At 38.3% G+C, this 21,533-nt stretch overlaps 1 protein-coding gene across 1 annotated transcript in view; it reads left to right on the top strand.

Moving 5' to 3' along the window:
* The window catches only part of AKNAD1 (AKNA domain containing 1), an 84,800-nt gene that overhangs the window by 29,825 nt on the left and 33,442 nt on the right, over positions 1–21,533 (top strand). The window contains exons 5-14 of the mRNA XM_082265909.1: positions 422–555; positions 6,619–6,757; positions 7,593–7,681; positions 13,229–13,340; positions 13,791–13,888; positions 14,017–14,098; positions 14,287–14,363; positions 15,323–15,417; positions 18,636–18,768; positions 20,924–21,021. Of these exons, the coding sequence (XP_082122035.1) occupies positions 422–555; positions 6,619–6,757; positions 7,593–7,681; positions 13,229–13,340; positions 13,791–13,888; positions 14,017–14,098; positions 14,287–14,363; positions 15,323–15,417; positions 18,636–18,768; positions 20,924–21,021 (1,057 nt within the window). The remainder of the gene's footprint in view (positions 1–421; positions 556–6,618; positions 6,758–7,592; positions 7,682–13,228; positions 13,341–13,790; positions 13,889–14,016; positions 14,099–14,286; positions 14,364–15,322; positions 15,418–18,635; positions 18,769–20,923; positions 21,022–21,533) is intronic.

The raw sequence follows: 21,533 nt of genomic DNA, 5'->3' as shown, positions 1-21,533 counted from the left end.
TTTTCAAGATGGGTGGCGCTGACAGGGTCACTGAAGGATCAAATTTTGGCTGATTTCAGCAGCGATTTGTCCTTAATTCAAGCTGTCTAGGATAGCCTTTTGATTTGTAGATTGTTGCTTTCATTGTAGTTATTTGTATGTCTTGATTCACTGTTTTTTACTTTTTTTTTCTTCCATTGCTGTGCTCACTTTTATTGTTTGTGAGATTTTTCTTGGTTTACTTAATAAATACCTAACCCCTGGCTGCCAACCGTACACATTCATGGGGTCTCATGAAGTGGGTCTTCAGTACAGCAGAAGCACTGTCTTGTCAGCACACTACTGGAAGTTTAAAGCTCGCTTGATTTCTGGGGGATCAACAATATTAAAGTGGTTCTATTTGCTACTGATGTAATGTATAGTTCATCTATTTCATCTGTAGGTTTTCCAGAATTTGAAATCCTGCTTGGAGAGTTTGGAATTGAATTACTTGTCATCAAGGGATAAGCATCGCAGCTTGCAGCTACAAACATACAGGACGGGATGCCAAACAGTGGGCGAGTTTGATTTAGAAAGGTACAGGCAAAACTTAATTTTAATATAAAGTTTCCTTGACAGTGTATTGTTACCCTTAATTAAGGCAACTCTGCATTAATATGAGATTAATCATACACAGGCTGTGTAGCAGGCACCTTTTGCTCTAATTTTCTACAAGAGCCCTATCAATAACACCAATACTTCCAGACATATTCTCATAAGCCTTTCACAAAACAGTGGACTGTGCTAAAGTAGACAACTGCCAGGCCCAAACACTTTTACATAAGGAGGGGCCCTTGTCAGACACTGCCGTTCAGAAAATCAGCATTTGCATTGGAATTTGGGGTACAGCAGTGATAGGTTAGGGCAGCAGGGAACAGCATTATATTGTGCGTAATATAAAACCATTGTGATTTGGTTCATTTTATGTTGGTACAGATTCACCAACTAGATATTTTGTTTTTTAAAAATAGATTCTTCTGCGAGTTAATACTTCAAGTAGTACTTCACTCTCTAAATCAACATTGATTATTTTAATTCTTATGCTGCTGCATTAGTAAATAGAAAGGAAAATATATCATATTTACTTGTTTTAAACTTTTTTATTACATTTCTTCAGTTACTTTATGGTTTCAAAGCTTAGGAAAATAATGTAATACATCCCAGGAGGAGAGGAGGGTTTTTTTTTTCTAGCTAAGCACACCTTCCTGCCTGCATGCCTTAGTTAAGGGCATAGATTCCAGGAAGTAAGCACTACTTAAATCATCCGCCCTTATATAAGATGGCCACAGCCTGAAATGCTAGGATTTCTCAGCAAAATAAAATATGGAGACATGGACGGATGGGCAAGTTTGCTTTGAATAATAAAGTGGTTCTAAAGGCTCAAGGTTTTTTACCTTCATGCATAGAAAGACCTTCTCTTTGCAGCAGCCCCCCCCCCCCATACTTACCTGAGCTCCAACTCGATCTAGTGATGTACACAAGAGGCTCAGCTCTCTAGGTACTCTTTTTCCCCATTGGCTCCTGCTGCTGTCAATGACAGCCAGCGAGCCAATGAGAAGAGAGAGGGGTCGGGGGCCACGACTCAGTGTGTGAATGGGCATGCTGCTTGCTCTGGGGGCACTCGGCAGGAGGTAGGGGCCAGGAGCACCAGTGGGGGACCAAAGAAGAGGAAGATCGTGGCTGCTCTGTGCAAAACCACTGCATAGAGCAGGTAAGTATGACATGTTTGTTATTTTTAAAAAAAATGGTTAAAAAAATATTGTGGCAGGTCAGCTCGTCGTTGCACAGGACAGCTAGTGGGGGCACGCGCATGCGCCGATTGGCCACAGGGGGAGGCAATCAGCGGGTTCAGCGAGTCGCTCCCTGTGGAGACAGAACGGCGGTCTGATGATGTAAACACGGCAGACCGCTGTTCTGTCAGTGATGAACACAGGGATCCTGTGTTCCTCCTATTTAGAAACACAGGTCTCTGTGTTCATCCAGCAAGTCCATCCCCCACACAGTTAGAAAGCACCCCCTAGGGACACATTTAACCCTTTGATCGCCCCTGGTGTTAACCCCTTCCCTGCCAATGTCATTATTACAGTAACTGCATATTTTTAGCACTGATTACTGTAGTAATCTCTCTGGTCCCCCCAAAAGTGTAAAAAATGTCAGTTTGGTGTCTGGTCTGCCGCAATGTCGCAGTCCCGCTAAAAATCGCTGATCGCTGCCAATACTAGTAAAAAAATGTTACAAAATGACATAAATCTTTCCCCTAGTTTGTAGACCCGATAACTTTTGCGCAAACCAATCAATACACACTTATTGGGATTTTTTTTTTACCAAAAATATGTAGCAGAATACATATTGGCCTAAAATTATGAAAAATTTAGATTTTCACATTTTTTTAAATTGGGAATGTTTTATGACATAAAGTAAAAAATAATGTTTTTTTTTTTCAGAATTGTTGCTCTTTTTTTGTTAATAGCGCAAACAATAAAAATTGCATAGGTGATCAAATACCGCTAAAAGAAAGCTCTATTTGTGGGAAAAAAAGGACATTTTTTTATGGGTACAGCGTCGCACGGCCGCGTAATTGTTAAAGTAACGCAGTGCCGTATCGCAAAAAAAATGGCCTGGTCATTTTTGGGTTGTGATGCTTGGATGCAGTGTAGTTCTGTTTTCAGTATACTGCCTTTTTTACTTCTAAGAATTGGCATGGCTGTTTCTGGAGTATTTTTGAGTGCAGTAAATTTGTTGTACTGGAAATTGCATGGGCCAAATTTCATCACCTCTGCACTGACACTTATTATTTAAGGGATTTTTTTATACACATTTATTACGTGAAATAAATGAAAATAAGATTTGCCATGCCCAAAAAAGTGCAAATAAGAAAGATATTTTATAACACTTAACCTATCACCTTCAACCTGAGCAGACTCACTTTATCCAATCCTTAACCACTTGCCTACTGTGCACTTAAACACCCTTCCCATCCAGGCCAATTTTCAGCTTTCAGCGCTCGCACACTTTGAATGACAATTGCGCGGTCATGCTACACTGTACCCATATGAAATTTTTATCATTTTTTTCACACAAACAGAGCTTTCTTTTGGTGGTATTTTATCACCTCTGGGTTTTTTATTTTTTACAAAAAAAAAGAAAAAAGACAGAAAATTTTGAAAAAAAAAAAAAGTTTTTCTTATTTTCTGCGAGTAAATTTTGAAAATAAATTTTTCTCGCTCACTGATGTGCGCTGATGAGGCTGCACTAATGTGCGCTGATGAGGCTGCACTGATGAGGTGGCACTTATGGGCACTGATGAGGTGGCACTTATGGGCACTGATGAGGAGGTACTAATATGCCGCACTGATGAGCACTGATAGGCGGCATTGATAGGCGGCATTGATAGGTGGCACTGATAGGCGGCACTGAGAGGTGGCACTGCTGGGCACTGAGAGGTGGCACTGCTGGGCACTGAGAGGTGGCACTGACAGGCGGCACTGATGGGCACTGGCGGATGGCACTGATGGACACTGACGGGTGGCACTGATGAGCACTGACGGGCGGCACTGATGAGCACTGATGGGCAGCACCATCAGTGCCCACACTAAGTGCCCATAGTGCTGCCAGTCAGTGCTCATCAGTGCCTAGATGAGCAGGCACTGACTGGCAGCACTATGGGGACTGATTGTGGGCATTGATGGGGGCACTGATGGCGGGCACTGTGGGCACTGATGGGGGGGCAATGTGTGTGGTTTTTTTACCTTCAGTAATCAGGGCACTGGTGATCAGTGCCCTGATTACATTTGTCTGTGTCCCCAGCGGCTGTCGGCTCCCCCTCCTTCCTCACACTGCAGTGTCTGTGTGAGGAAGGAGCGCCGGTGTAACGTTAAAAAACCATACCCCGTGGAGAAACCATACCGTCGTCACTTCCGGTCTGAAACAGATGAGCAGCGCAGCAGTGCGCATGCTCAGAGCCACGGATACGTAAATGAACATGAAAGAATTTGACAAGTGTGCATGCTCGGTGGGCATGAAATTCTCACGGCACTGTGTCTAATGTAATACTTGCGGCGGGTACATTAAAACACTTCGGCTGCAACATAAATCATCTCCTCTGCTATCGCTGTAACTTCCCTCATCTCCGGTAATAAATATAAAAGCGGCGGCGGGAGTATGAGATGTAAATGTGACGGCGATCGCGGCTCCGTGATCCGCTTTTATATTTATTACCGGAGATGAGGGCAGTGACAGGGCGAAGAGCGGAGATGATTTATGTTGCAGATAAGCTGTTTTAATGTAAGCGCCGCAAGTTTAACTACCGTGAGAAATCCATACCCTCCGTAGCTGAACCGGAAGTGACGAGGGTATGGTTTTCTCACGGGTATGGTTTTTTCACGGAACACCGGCGATGAGAGATGATCTCATATGTTTACATATAAGATCATCTCTCATTGGACGGCTTGATCACGTGGTGAATGGCCGCTGTAATTGGCCATTCACCACGATCTGTGATTCTCCCCGATGCGCGCTCGCGGGAGCGCGTGGGGGGGGGGCGTGTCACTGGAGGCCGTTTAAAAACGGCCTCCCGAAAATTCAAGTCCGCGCTGCAGCCGTATATAGGCTGTAGCGCGGATGGGAGGGGGTTAATTTACTTTTCTCCAATGTGTTAAAAAAGTTCAAAAAAGCACTTTTCTTTGATTCAGCTCTGCCTTTTGTGTCCTCTTCTGAACCTGGTTGCCACCCCACGTCTGGTTTGAATGATGCTCATTCAACCACCTTCTGTGTGTCCAGGGAGTCAATGACACACCCTGTGGAAAAAAAAAGTTAATTTTATTTGTAGTCATGATGAACGCAAAGATAGTAAAAAAAGAAAACAGACAACGTCACTAGTGGGCCATTGCCTAGCAAGGTTCCATGGAGCAGTACCAAGCCTCAAAATGAACAAATTGTTATAACTTTTTCCTAATTTTATTTCCCTCTTATAATCACCTCTGGACATGTGTGTCTAAATACATCAAAAGTACTGTAGGGGTAGCAGGTGCAGGAGATCATATAAAGAGCTTTCTGACTCCTTACATGTCAAGAAACTTACCATAGATAACATTTCTATATTCACTGTTTATTGTCCCTGTAAGTTAAAATATATTTTAATATATAAAGCACATCCTATTTGTTTCTAGCAGCAATTTTTACTATAAGTACAGAAGGGTCGGAGCGTGTAGAAAAGGACTCATCATTCAGGTTTGCCTAGGGCAGTATGATATCAAAACATGACTTTGCCCAAGTACATAGCCCATGTTCTGTCAACATTGTTACCAGTACTACATCACCAAAAGACAAGTAGCAGTTTTTCATTAATAGTTTATCCTAGAAAGCAAGAAAATAAATTGCAGAGAAGCATGAAACAGTTTGTCTCATTGTTGTATATCTACTTGGCAACTGCAATATCTATATATCTATATATATATGTTGCAGCTTACAAGTGGTTTGATGGGGCTATGGCTGAAGCTGTCAGTCATAGACCAAACATTTTTTTTCATCTGGCAATTCTCTTTCTCATGAAGGTGGTCAGAACAGCTAATTAGCTGCTGGATCGCTTTCAGAAGCAGGGGGAGGGGGGCACCATCCTTACTAGCGAGCCCAGGAAATGATCTGACCGATTGTGCTGCTGGTCACAGAGGTGAAGAGAGACCGGATAGTCTCTGATCCCCTCTATGATCTAGGATGACTAGAACAATGTCATGACGTCACTTCCAGTCTATGGCGGAAGTAAACTTTTTTTTAAAGTAAAAGATCAAAATATATTCTTATAGACCCCAGATCTCTCCATAAAGAGGACCTGTCATCCCTTTTTTCTATTACCAGGGATGTTTACATTCCTTGTAATAGGAATAAAAGTGATAACAAAAATCTATAGGGACAGTGTAAAAATAAAATGATTAAGAAAAAATAAATTAAAACGCCTCCATCCCTCTGTGCTCACACGCAAAAGCAAACACATATGTAAGTTGCACATGCATATGTACATGGTGTTCCCACCACACGTGAGGTATCGTCGTGAATGTTAAAGCGAGAGCAATAATTCTAGCACTAGATCTCCTCTGTATACTTGCCAGATAAGCTGTAAAATTTTTTAAAGCGTTCCCTATGGAGATTGTAAGTATCGTAGTTTGCCGCCATTCCACGAGCGTGCGCAATTTTTAAGTATATGTTAGGTATCAAATTACTTAGCATAACATCATTTTTTATATGTTACTAAAAAAATGGGTTATATATTGTGTTCTCGTGCAATAAAATTAATTAAAGTGTATTTTTTCCCCAAAAAATTGCGTTTGAAAAACCTCTGTGCAAATACCATGTGACATAAAAAAATTGCAAGAGAACACAATATATTACCCAATTTTTTAGTAAAATATAAAAAATGATGTTATGCCAAGTCATTTACCATTTTATTCTCTAGGGTCTCTACCAAAAAAATAGCAAATTAAATGTCTAGGGGTTCTGAGTAATTTTCCAGCAAAGAATACTGATTTTTTACTTGTAAACAAAAAGTAAGAGAAAAGGCCTGGAGCTGAAGTGTATATACTGCATATAAACAACTATTTATTTCAGAGAAGTGGAGGGGCAGATTTATAGACTGGGCATGCTATTAGAAGATATCCAAGAACAAATAAATAAAAATGATGGGAGCCTTACTGAATCTTTATCTTCAATCAAGCCACATCAAGCATCTGGATCATCAAATGCAGATGTAAGTGAAACACTGGTAAGGCCATTACTAATACAGTATAAGGCCTCTTGCACACGATACTCCTGTTTGAGCATCTCCTTTTCCAGCCGTAATTTTTGTCTCATTGAAATGCGCGCATTTTCGCGCAAATTCGCGCATATGCATTCGCGCAAATTCGCGCCTCTGAATATGCAAATGTTTTTTCAGATCAACAGTATGGGATCGTGTGCGTTCATTTGCGCGTAAATGCGCGCAAATGCGCGCATTAGGTGTAAATTACTGTTCCAAAATGCAGATTTTTCTATTTTGTTCTTACTGAAGAATACGCGGCCCTCATTTACGTGGCTGTGTGCATAGGCACATTAGAATGAATGGGCTCTATTTTAGCTCAGAAAAAAAAAGCTGTACAGAGCGTTTTTAAGCTGCAGTGTGCAAGGGGCCTAAATGTTAAATTATAAAAGCTGGCGGTTGCTTATTGCCTACTTTTTTAGATGAGCCATTCTTGAAGCACCAATCCTGATGCATGGTGTTTATGTGTTTGTAATTATATTGCAAATAGCCCACATTCTGGTAGTCCATTTTGACCGTACCTGAGCAATACTAGGTATTCGCAAGGCCCACTGAGTGAAAATAGTGTTGTGAATTAGGTGTTATAATTTATAGAGAAATATTATACATTCTAATAATGTAGAGAGACAAAAAAAAAAATCATGTTATTAATTGTAATACATTCTTCCAAGCTGGTAATACCTGCTTGAAATAACACCTAATGTTTATGGAGTATCACTACACAGTGCCCAAAAATTTCCTAAGCAAAAAATAACCTTCAAATGCTTACTTATTTATTTCTGTTCAGGGACTTGAAGATGCTACAAACATGAAAAACAGCTGCAGTGAAAGACTCTTCCAAGAAGAGGAGCCAACAAGCTTATTACCATGCCTAAAGTAAATACTAACATGTATTTAGCAATGTAAACTGGTTTATTTTGATGTACTGTGTATTTTTACCAACAAATAATTCAAAGACTTGTTGTATCTAAAGCAAATCTATCACAAACCTTACAATATAAAATTTGGTATGTAAAAAAAAGTTTAGAGAGAGAGGTTACTTTGGAATGTATTGTACTAAAGGCAAATAGGCTGTTCACTTTACAAGGGAAGTTGCAGTGTGCAAGTGAATTTGTCCCAACTTAGAAATTCAGGTAGAAGGAAAATAAAGAAACAGTATTTTTGCTTGCAGATAATAATCGGATGATAGAAGTCAGCAGAGCTTCAACGCATTAACTAAGTTCTGGTGAAAACTCTCTTGCATAGTTCAACTTACCTTGCAGCGTGAAAAGTTTGGGGTTGATTTACTAAAGGCAAATAGACTGTGAACTTTGCAAAGTGCAGCTGTTCTTTTTTTATCTTTTATCTTCCTTGCATGTGATTGGGTATTCTTTGCAAAGTGAAGCTTTACCTCATATACAGTACCAAGCTCTGGAGCAACCGTAATCTATTTTCCCTTAGTAAATCAACCCCTTTATTTCAGCGGTTTTCAAACTGCAGCCCGGGGGCCGTATTCAGCCCTTTAATTGCCTTTACCCAGCTCTTGGGGCACTATTGCATCCAGAGACACTAATAATGGGGCATAATTCATGTCACTGACATCAACAATGGGGCACTATCCCTCCAACTAACACCATCAGAAGGGCCAATTCCTCTCACTGACATCAATGATGGGGAACAATTCCTTCCTTTGACAGCTTTGGGGGGCATAATTCTTTCCATTGATACCAACAATAGGCTACTTTTCCTCCCACTGACACCAATGAAATGGCACAATTCCTCCCAATGACACCAACAATGGGGCACTATTGCTCCAACTGACTCCAACATTTGGGAAATGTTTCTTCCACTGACAAACGATGGGGGCACTAGTCTTCCCATTGTCACCAAAGATAGGGCATTGTTTACGACCACTGGATGCCAGGACATATTCTTTTCCCACTAGCCCTAGTCCAGCCCTCCGAAAGTCTGAAGGACAGTAAACTGGCCCTTTTCATTTTTCAAGGGACTTTTCAGTTAGCTTAGTGAATGTGGTGGACATTCACTTTGCAAAGACTACCCATTCACATGCAAGGAAAAAAAAAAATATATATATATATAAATTCACTAAGCCAAAGGAAAGTTCTCTAGCAAAGTGATCAACGATTTTCCTAGTATATCAAACCCCATATCTCTGAATCTACTGATCATTTGACATGAAGTTTTTACTGAAGGTAACCTCTGCTTATCCATTTGTCATCAATTATAGGTTCTGATTGAATTGCCCAGGTTTATGACAGGTGTTCTTTAACCACTTGCCGACTGCCAGCAGTACATATACTGCGGCAGGTCGGCTCTGTCCCAATAAACAACGTAACTGTATGTCGTTTCACAGGGCCGCATGCGCCTATTGGCTACAGAGGGGGCAAATCTGCAGGTCCGGTGGCCACGATTGCCGCCGGGCACCCACGATCGCTCCCCGTGGAGACAGAACGGCTGTTATGTCAGTAATGAACACAGGGATTCTGTGTTCCTCCTATTTAGGAACACAGGTCTCTGTGTTCATTCAGCAAACCCATCCCCCATACAGTTAGAAAGCACCACATAGGGACACATTTAACCCTTTGATCGCCCCTGGTGTTAACCCCTTCCCTGCCAGTGTCTCTAGTACAGTAACAGAGCATATTTTTTAGCACTGATTACTGTAGTAATGTCACTGGTCCCCCTCAAAAATGTCAGTTAGGTGTCCGATTTGTCTGCCACAATGTTGCAGTCCTGCTAAAAATCGCTGATTGCCATTAATACAAGTAAAAAAATAAATATATAAAAATTACATAAATCTTTCCACTAGTTTGTAGATGCAATAACTTTTGCGCAAACCAATCAATATACACTTTGGGATTTTTTTTACCAAAAATATGTAGCAGAATACATATTGGCCTAAAATGATAAAAAAAATATATATTTTTTTTTTTTATTGGGAATGTTTTATAGCAGAAAGTAAAATATATATATATATATATATTATTTTCAGAATTGTCGCAATTTTTTTGTTTATAGCGCGAAAAAATAAAAATCGCAGAGGTGATCAAAAGAAAGCTCTATGTGTGGGAAAAAGGGGACATCAATTTTTATTTGGGTACAGCGTCGCACGACCGCGCAGTTGTCAGTTAAAATAACGCAGTGCCGTATCGCAAAAATGGCCGGGTCATTAAGGGGGAAAACCTTCCGGTCCAGAAGTTGTTAAATTTCCATTAAAGATGAATAAGTATTACCACATATGAGCCAGTGGTTGGGTCTTTGGCTCACTTTAGACCTAGTCTAATTATAATTGATCTGGTGGTGCATAATACCTTTTTTTTTATAAAATGCTGATTTTTTAATTTGGTTAACCCTATGACTGTGTAAATGGAAACATTGCAGGGAAAACAGGCCCCAATGCCTTCTCTGAAGGGTAAAAATGAATTGCAAGGGCCAGTTCACACCATAGAAAAGCTATCTGGATGCGTTCCAGATGTTTTTGTGCATGCACATTTTTGATGCGTTTTTAGTGCATTTTTGATGCAGTCCAGTGCACTTTTTCCCCTTCTTAACATTAAGGACGTGTGTTTCAGTACGTTTTTGGTGCATTTAGGTGTGTTTCAGTACGTTTTTGGTGCATTTAGTTGTGTTTTGATGCGTTTTTGATGCGATTTATAGCGTTACAGTACAGTGTAGTAAAAATGCAGCATGTTCTAATTTTTTTTCTTGAACGGAACGCACTGGAACTGACCACACTGGTGTAAGCTATGCCATTAAAAACCATAGAACCTACTATACATGCGTTTCTGATGCAGAAAAAAATGCACTGGACTGCATGTGGTGTGAACTGGCCCTAAATGGAAAAACCTAATAGACCAGTTCAGCAATGTGCACAAGAGTCACGGCTCTCCTGGGTCTCTCCCTCCTCATTGGCTGAGACAGCTTTGGGAGCCATTGGCTCCCGCTACTTTCATTCACAGCCAGTGAGCCAATGAGGAGAGGTTGGGGGTGGGGCCGAGCCACTCTCTGTGTGTGAATGGACACACAGAGCAGGGGCTTGGGAACGTGCCTGCTCGGGTGTCCCCATAGCAAGCTGCTTGCTATGATGGTACGAAGCAAGAGGGAGGGGTCTGGAGTGCTGGCAGGGGACACTAGAAGAAGAGGATTGGGGCTGCTCTGTGCAAAACCACTGCACAAAGTAGGTTAGTATAACATGTTTGTTATTTAAAAAAAAAAAAAGAAAAAACAAACCTTTAATGTTACTTTAAGCTGTCAGGTTTTCCTGGGTCCTTCTATCTACTCTTTATTGTACTTTACCTACCCAACAACAAAGGCTTAAGCCTATTTCACACAGGCCAGATCTGTTTTTTCTCAGAAGGGAATCTGTCACACTCTGATCTGTGGGCAGTCAGATATGAACAAACCGGCTGTCCATTTACACCCGAATGCCCTTCGATCCAGTCAGGTGGAGGGGAATGGATCCCCTTCCGTTTGCTTTTGCCAGATCAGATGGGAGGTAGCCAGGTGTAAACGGACACAAGTCCCTTTACATCCGGCTACCCACAGAGAGAATGGAAGGTCCGATCGGGTCTGCCTGAAAAACAGACAGGCGGACCCAATCTAATCTCTCATGTAAAAGGAGCCTCAAGCTGGCCATAGATGGGTAGAATATTGAACGAGAATTCAACTATCGATATTTAGTTCTTTATTGGAAAAAAACAAGTTGTCATGTTGGAAAATTTTGTTTGAAGGAACGATTTTATAAGCGTCAGTAGTGAAATCGAGCTGTATAAAAAATGTTAAGAACATAATGTGCATGAGCCTGCCAAAAGTTTGACCCGGATCAAACTAAAAACAATACTTTAATCCTGAAAATGAGTGAAAATATGTAGATGATTCGTGGAAAATTTATGATACATTGATTAGTGAATCAAATGCACTATTGAAGGATCATTTCTATTTTCAAATGATCTTTTGTTTGGTCTTCTAACCATCTATGGCCAGCCTTACAGGCTAAAGTTTAGGCACTTTTAGGTGTGTTGGAACTAGTTTTGAGCGTAGAAGTTTCAAAGGCTTCATTCACATACTTGCATTTTATGGTCTTTTTTAACCATGTTCTTGTACAGAAGAATTCATATGCTGTGGTTCTTAGGAGCAGACAAGCATAGAAAGGAGAGTGAAGGGAAAAAATTGTGGCGATGAACCAACTACCCGCGCAAAAGGAATAGTATAAACCAAAAACTAGATGAGTATATAATGAATACCCAATAAATAAATAAATAAATGAACCAATTAGTGTAGGAAAATCCTAAAAGCAGCAATAAACACGTGAACCGTGAAATGTGAAAAATTGATAATTATTACTAAATAAAAGATTGCGCTCAACTAAACCACTAGTGCAAACAAAAATAGAGATGTGTGCAGAATATATTCTTAAAATTACCAGATAAATATATTGTGCAAGAATAATATAAATAAAACACAATAATAATAATTCCAAAATTGTGCAAAAACACTTAAAAATGTCCATAAATAATAGTCCATATAGTGACAATGAATATCCGATATAGATGGTGAGAAAACACTTGGTAGCAATATACACCTCCACCAGAAACACCCAGAGTGTATATATGCTTACCAGATGGCGTGGACCCCTTCAATTATAGGGGGTCAATAAAGCAGTTAAATGTATCAGACACCAGGTAACAAATTAGGCACCGACTCCAAGTACTCCAAACGAATCCTCCTCCAATAACAAAAAAAACCTGGGGATGGGCTCCCACACAATACACCCAGAAAGAAAAGAAGGGTCTCGATAGTGTTTTCTCACCATCTATATCCGGATATTCATTGTCACTATATGGACTATTATTTATGGACATTTTGTTGTGTTTTTGCACAATTTTGTAATTATTATTTTTGTGTTTTATTTATATTATTCTTGCACAATATATTTATCTGGTAATTTTAAGAATATATTCTGCACACATCTCTATTTTTGTTTGTACTAGTGGTTTAGTTGAGCGCAATCTTTTATTTAGTAATAATTATCCATTTTTCTCATAGAAAGGAGAGTGTCAGCTAAACCTTTGCATTCAGAAAGAGGTTTAGAATTTTAGTACACAAGATGCTATTTATTTTTGAATGAACAATTGCATGTCTATGTGTAACTAGGTTTATTGTAATACCTTTGCACACCTTGTGCATGGCTCACTAAATGTAACAAATACTGAAAATAAAATATAACACATATTTTGCCATAATGGGAAATTATTTTACCAAAATTTCCTTTTTCAGTTGGTTGATGTCAGTACCTTATGTTGATTGTTTACACACCTTAAATGTTGTCAAATCATGCTAAATCTTTGACTATGTATAAATCAATGTAATTCACCCCTGAAGTACCTATCAATTCCTTATTATAACAAATGTACATGTACCCAGGTTATTGAACATTACAGCACCAAACCCACAAATACCTCAGGAGGAGCTTTCGCTGGAAAAGAATGGAACTGATCATTCGCATCCAACGGGAAATCATATACCTGGAAAATATGTGAGTAATATTACTGACCTCTACAGCACAGAAACATGATTGCTTTGTTAGAAATCATTTTGTAAATTCCACAGAAAAAAATATTAATACTCTCTGAATTACATACACAAAAAAAATGAAGAACTAAAATTTGATCAAGGGTGTTGGGTGTGAGTGATGCTAACTTTTTATCAGGTTAAACCAAATGAAAACAAATTGAGGATAATTTAGTTTTACTATTTTATTAATTGAAAGGGTGATGGGAAATAGGTAACAACAACATACATAATTTCACACATTATTAACACCTGGAACTTTATCACTTGATAGCAACTAATAAATACTATTTAAAATGTCCGCATCTTTGATGCTGTTTTTTTTTTCTTTTTCTTTTAAATGTGTTAGGCTCACAATCTTCTATGCAGAATAAAATCTTTATTTATGGCTTTGTTTCTCTTTAATTTTGTAAAGGAGTCTGCCAGTGCTACAGACCTGAAAGAAAATAGTGTCACTGGGTCGGTAGTAACCACCCAAAAAGAGGAGCTGATGGACTTATTGCCATGTTCAACGTAAGTTCCAACATGCATTCTGGCAATGTGCTTTTATTTGGTAAGATATACAGTATATTGTTATCAAAGGCTCATTTGCTTAGCTCACCTACCTGCTTTTTATAATCAAAATCAATATATGTACACAGGTCATTGAACAGTACAGCATTAAATAGACAAATACCCGAGCCACCACTGATCAAGAACAAAACTGAGGAATCACATTTATTGGTAAAAATATTCATTTCAAACATATTTTAGCAAAATTATACATTGTTATAGCATAAAACAAATTTGATTATATAGATATTATATGCTTGCATATGTTTTTTTTTATATTTGTGTACCTTGAAGTTGTATCCATAAAAAGCCTAAATGTTTTTTTTTAATTTTCTATAACTTTTTTTTTGTTATAATAGCAGTCTTATCAGAATTCAATGACTACTCCAAGAACATCTAAGACATCAGAACTCAGTCCAAAGAGCGGGACAAATAGGTAAGCAATTGTAAAATGTTTAGTCACTAATATTTAAATAAACTATTCTAATAATTTTTCATCTGTTTTATGGAGAATATTTTCTTACCAGATTATAAAGAGTTTTTTTTATATAAAATTTTTTTTATATTTGTAAAAAATATGTTTTTAACAAAAAGATTTATTATTGGGTGCTTCCGTCATACATTGTTTTTAAAGTACTCCAGGCTAATTAAGAAAGCAAAGCACTAGCTCTGCAGTTGATGTTGCTTCTGAAGACAGAAAGACCACAAGTGCAACATCTCAAGTAGAAAAAGATGAAGCTGTCCCTCCTTTGACTAGTTTTAGTGTGAGCAATCTAATATCTTGATAAGGCACAACAGAAGCTGTTAACAGCATCATGCTCAGCACAAAAGGCTGGTACTTAGGCCGTCATGTTTTCGAATTATACTTGCTGCATGGGTAAAAGCAGGAGTGTAATATAACGTAAGAAGGATTTGAAATATTCATGCATAACAGAGTTTAAAAATAAGCTTTCATACTTTTCAATGAATGTACATCTTTATGAATTGAAACGGGGATTTTTGATCATTAATTGCTATTTTGTGGTGGAATATGTGTCCATCTATTTTTATGTTTTTACCGTTTTTACATTACTATACTTTTATTGTGTTTGCATTGTTCTATAAATTGCTATAATAAGTAAAATTCCAATGTGATTTGTTAACATGGTAGTAATAACAAGAGAGACCTTTACCTAAGAAAGCAGCATTGATGTTTACTTATTTAATTATTTTTTTTTGCGGAAGTTGAAAGTAAATCCATATAGCAGCATTATTCTATGAGCTGAGAAATATGTTTTAGAGGATCTGGTATTTAGAGTGACTGGACAGGAAACATAATTCCCCCCTTTTTTTTTGTGCCTGTAATCTGGAATTATCTGGAATTACAGTATAAGGTATATACATATTCTTTTTTAGCTCAGACCAGCTGGCCACGGGGCAAACATATGTGACTTCAATGGATCATGCTTCTTCTGTGCAGAATCTCCTCTCCACTAGTCTTTTTCTACAAAGTAAGAAAGTAAAAATACAATATAACAGTTTGTCAATTTGGGAATATGCCATCTTCTAGTGTTGAAATACAATAAATCAGGTGTTTGATAATATTATTACAAAGAGCAAATAACCCTTAGCTCTGAATTTGGTCCCCATGAGTTCCCACCATCTGGATTGTATATATGGTACACAAATAAAAAAAAAAACAGAATAAAGTAATGTAAAGTTGTTTCTAAAATGTATTGCTCTTTTTAATGCCTGCTGTTTTTTGGTGTCTGTGCAAGCAGCTCAGGACTCATAAATGTTGCAATGTAGCCTCTGCTAATGTATATATCAAGAGTCATTTTTCTTTTATTAATCTCTATTAATTTAGAAAGGAAAGATATAGTAACAATAAAGCCCATGCAGGGGCAATTGGTCTACATACATTTGCAACAGATAAAGCAAAGAGATGGAGAATGAAGAACAACAACAAATTGTCCAAAATATGTGCATAAAATAACATAGACTTCACCCAAAGGGCAATATAATGTAGGCAACCTCCTCTGGCAGGAGGAATAGGGGGACTATAAACGGGGAGAGACGGAGGAGGGAGGGAGGGATAGGAAGGCAAAGACGGCAAAGACAAGTGAGCTAGGAATTTCTTCCACAAACTTGGACCCAAAAATCCTAAACAGGAACTATAAATAACTAAGATTAGAAGGACACAGAGAAGTTAGGGCATAATTAAGCTAAGATTCCCATCTCAAGAGTTATTTTTGTAACAAAATTTGAAAAATGGGCCTGCTACTGAAACACCCCCAAATTTTCTAGGCATCAAGAAACAGTTATGGCGTATGTTACTGGACATGATGAGCATTGAACTAACTATAATTCTATGCAATGAAATATAAAAAAAAAAACAGGACCACACTGCTTACTGCTAGACTGAAAGTTTATTGAACATTATTGTAATTATAATTTTACATTATTTATAAGATGTATTTCTATACAGCAATGCCAAGGTTATAAACAATGGTTGCATGGTATATTTTCAATACTTAAAAAGGGGCTTCAATGTAGGAATACTAGTTTTTTTTTCTGGACTAGGGCATGTCACTAAAACATGGACTGCAGCATGTCTGATGCCTGGCTAAACTGTGTGGCAAGTAAGCATATGAGAGTGAACATGGAAGGTCCTTCATAGCAATCATTAGTGAACCAATGTTCAGCAATGATAAATCTTAAAGTGTAACTGAAGGCAAAACTTTTATAAAAATGTTGGATAGGGTGGGGAGGAAAAGAACACTTGTCAGTTTTTTATTGCTGTTTGTGTTCCTGTTAGGGAGATTCACCTTCTAGATTTGTCATGGTGACCGCTATCACAGAGAGTTAAAGTGAAAGAAAATCCTACATTTTGAGTGGACATCAGAACAAGAATAGAGGGGAAATCTTCCAATGGGGACACTAGTTCTGGTGAACATGGTGACTATCAGAGAATTTCTCTCACTTTCAAGGACATTTTTCTCACCTCCTGCTGTGGTTGGGACAGAAAGTAAAGGAACATGAAACATATTTTTTGGGTTTAGTTCTACTTTAAGGAACTGATGCACACATATTTGCCTTTGAATGGTAAGGAGGACCTGCTACACTCTTCTCCTTGTGCTCACCCATTTTTACCAAACAAGGATTGTATTTCACCAAGCACCTAGTTTTGGATTAATGGCTGACAAATGCAGGTTCATTTTAAATTTTCTATTAGAATACAAAAATCCTCTAGTTTGTAAACTATGCAATCTGAAAGCTTTTCTTTCCGTTTTCGTTTTCTGTTCATGCTTCTTTTAGCCTAAAGTTTGAAAAGATTTATATAACTGTGACCTAGACTCATTGAAGCCCCAATATGATTTGTGGAAGAAGCACATTTTCACTGATTTATTTGTGACAATATGGGTTCAGAGATTTTAAAGCGTAATTCCACCTAAAAGTGGAACTTCCTCTTTAAGTGCTCCTGACCCCCTGACATGCCACATTTGGCATGCCATTTTTTTTTTTTTTTGAGGGGGGGCCAGGTACCTAGATTTGACAGGTACCCGCTTTCCCTTCCGCTCGGGTCGTCTAGGCAGCTCGAGCATAAGTTCTCCTCTCCCCCTCCCTCCCTTCAATCTTCTGGGAAACTTCACAGGTCACAGAAGATTGCCCATCCATTCAGGACCCGCAGTGCGCTGCGGGGAGAAGAGGGAGAGAACCGAGGCTCCTGCCGGCCGCATCGCTGAACCGTGGGACAGGTGAGTGTGTGTTTATTAAAAGTAAGCAGCTACACTTTTTGTAGCTGCTGACTTTTAATAAACACCAAAAAGGGTGTAACTCCGCTTTAAGATAATTTCAGTGGTTGTCTATTAATACAAACACAAATAAAATAGAGATAAACTAAAGATTGAAAAACATTTTGCCCGTGGTTCCTTGTGTGGGAGCTATATATAAATCACTGTGCATCTAACCTTCTATGACCTAAAAATGTAACTTTTAATATTACTCAACATTAAAAACTTAATTTTATAAAAAATATTATTGTGGCCAAATCCAAACAGGGGAACTCTGTTCATATTAATAGAGCTCTCTCCTCATAATTTATTCAAAAAATCTGTGGCAATTTTTCTAAGCTTAATCTCGCCCAAGAATGTTCTGAAATATCATGCCTCAAAAATTTCCCAGAACAAAAAAAAGTTTCTGATAAATAACACATATATGTGATCAAAATAAAATAAATCCTGTGTGGATTTAGCTTCATTATTTTTTGATAAAATTTAGTTTTTCATGTAGAGTTATATTAAGAGTTTAGATTTAGGTCACAGTAGGTTAGATGCGCAGTGTGCAGTGCATCGCCTCTATCTTTTTCTATTAATATGCCATATCTGACCTGTGTTTAAAGGCCAAAGCAGATTTTAAATTATGTTTTAGTGAAATATTATTCATTTCCTGGGTTTGTGTTTATACGATGTTATTAATCACATGGTTCAGCTGTTAATTTAACAAGCTGCTTACATTTGTCCTGGTTAAGCCATTCCATTCTGGAGGCTTTACATACCACATAAACCATTAGCTGGAGGCTGAAGCACTATGCTAAGCTGTATTCCACTGACATTTTTAGTAGTATATGGCATATTTGAACAAAATCTGACCATTTTGTTTTACATTTTTTTAAGGATTTATTTGTGAAAGATAAATATTAAAATAGTGCAAATGTTTGACATTTCAGGCAACATGTCCCAGAGGCAAAGTTCTACAGCCCTGCATTGCTCCGAATTCTATGGAAAGTCAGGAAATCCAGAGAAAATTAAAACTTTAGAAAGATTAAAAAGTATTGATCACAATCCATTGTTTCGCAACAGGTACTACATTACCCTATCCTAAACAAATGGCAACAGACAGAAGCTACACAACAGTGATAGGAGCATATTACAATTTCAGGTTTGAATTCTGTTATACTGATAGGCAGTACTAGACTGCATTAACAACACAACTTTGAGTAAGCAAAGTGTAAAAAGAATAGCATTTTAGCATAAATAAATGTTAAGGGACTAAGAGATGTATCATTAGCAAAATGTTTTGTGACTGAAGGTACGCTACACTAAAAATTGAAAATTAAGATTTAGGAGCATACAAGGAGCCAAACCTACCTAAATGGTACATTGGTTTTTTATCCAGGCAATTCTATATTGCACCAAAACACCCCACATCTTCTGTTGGTGCTCTGTTTCTTTGAATGCACCTGCTTCTGATGTTTGAACACTGGCTACAGACATGTCTTTGAAATACTAGGCTTGTCTCTGCCTCTCACCTACATCAAGCCTGGTGTAAAGACAAACATCAGTACTAATAAAAGCCTAACTGTAATAATGTAATTAGGGTTACACCTGCATTGCACGTTAGTACATAACTTCATCCAGCAGCAGGGATGACCAGATCTGTGTAGCTGCAATTAGAAGGCGAAAATCAGACTGTGTATGAGTAAAATAAGATTTATTAATGCACACAACACCAACAGACCATAAGCAAAGCAAAAGTGAAAGATGAATGTGAAAGTAAAAGCAAAACCAACAACCTAACTATATACGAATGAAGTAGACATAAACAGGGCATGAGCAGGACTGGGAACAAGGGGAGCTGCTACATTATCCCAGCCGTGGTAGGTCTGGGCAGTGTGTGCTCAGCCTCCCACTGTTCTCAAAGCTTTCCGTTGTTCCAGTGTAGTCCAATGCAGGCACCTGTTATTGCACCAGGAAAGTCCGCTCGCCGCTCACCGGCACGTTCGTCCTTCCCACACAGCTAGCCAAACCCTGCTTAGAATGTCGCATATGGCGTCTCGTGCGCTGATGACGTCAACGGGTTCCGCTGAGGAGGAAAGTGTGACGTCATTGGCCTGCCTTTCCATCTCAGGCAATCAGAGGAAGCTTTATATTCATTCATGAAGATACAAGGCTTCTTGGGAATGGCTGAGCAGTGCTTAGCCCGACTTGATTTTCTGTCAGGAACAGGATGGGAGGTCACTGTGTACTGTATGTAGGTGATGCTACATTCAGTTTATATAGTGCTCCCAGTAAGCGCATCTGTTAGTAAAGAAAACAGTTAGAGTGGGCCAGCTTGGCCCAAGTAAACTATTAAAAGTCATTGTAAACCTGGAGTTAGGCTTTAAATACTGTAAGTAATTGTGCACTGGAGCTTGCCATTACCAGTCATGCTCACCATACTTCAACAAATTAGTTTGAAGTATTCGAAAAATGTCCCGGTAATATTTTATACTGTACACTCATATCATACTAGTGTATATTCTGGGCTTATTTATTTTTTAACATATTTTTAAACAATACCCCTAAACTATGTTGTATATGTCATAATAAGGATGTATAAGTTACCATTTTCAGATAGCTAGTTGCCTGACTGTTTAGGTCATCTTTTTTCAAGACTTTGAATCCAGGATCTGGAACAATTATGCACATAAGGACTTTTATAGTCTAAATTTTCCTTATTTGCATACTTAATCCAAGCCAGTTTTAAAGCTAATGGATCAGCCAGTGAACTAGCATTTCCAGAAGGAGGTTAGCAATGGCAGCTCCGTAATTTTCCCATAAGTTTTTTTTTTTTTTAAATGACAGTTTGCTTTTATCTAAAAAAACTTTATCCCCCTCAAGACCCTCCTCATCAATCCTAAATATAAAATGCTTATCTTCTTTGCAGATTCAGAGCCTGGCTTGTCCAGGGCTGGTCAGCGTTAACAACAAGCAATTCTGCTTGATGCAGTCTTTCCATACTAGTCTCTACTCTCCAAATTTCAAACCTCCCACATTTTTGAGATGGGAATGAGGGACACCTATTAGAAAAAACATGTAGGCATAAGACACACCCCCTGCCAAGCCCCCTTAAAGGTGAACTGTCTTTTTCTTCAGTTGTAAATTTTCTTTTTATGAATGCTTTCACTAACATATCAGCTGTTCATCAGCTTGCTAATGTAGAATTGATAGCAACATATTTTAATTTTTTGTACAGTTATCAGGAAGCTGACCTGAGAACAACCCAGCCTGTATGCCCAGGAAAGATGTCAGTTTGCATCCAACGAAAACCCTTGAATGTAGAAATTCCAGCATGTAAGCAGTGTACATATATAAATACTATTATTTCACTTATAAATATTATAGTAATAATAATATACTGCTCAAATTAAAGGAACACTTTTTAATCAGAGTATAGCATCAAGTCAATTAAACTCCTGGCATATTGATCTGGTCAGTTAAGTAGGAGAGGGAGTTGTTAATCAGTTTCAGCTGCTTTGGTGTAAATGAATTTAACAGGTGCATTAGATGGGCAACAATGAGACAACCTCCAAAACAGGAATGCCTGTATCAAAGGTGGGAACATTAAATTTAAAATGAAAGTATACTGCGACAGCCACTGAAATATCTAGTGAATATTTAAAATGAACAGACACACCAAAGAGCAGTTTTGATAAAAAGCATAAAACAAAACTTTACTGGACATCAGAATACATAAAGCTTTATACACATAAAGTTACCATGAGCATTAACAATACTCAAACATACACTCCTCTTCCCAATATCCCAAAGAAAGGTCAAATAACACTTAACTCTGGCAACAGCTT

Source organism: Pelophylax lessonae (genome assembly GCF_965119305.1).
Source record: "Pelophylax lessonae genome assembly, chromosome: 8".
Classification (NCBI taxonomy): domain Eukaryota; kingdom Metazoa; phylum Chordata; class Amphibia; order Anura; family Ranidae; genus Pelophylax; species Pelophylax lessonae.
This window is presented reverse-complemented; position numbering and strand designations above follow the sequence as displayed.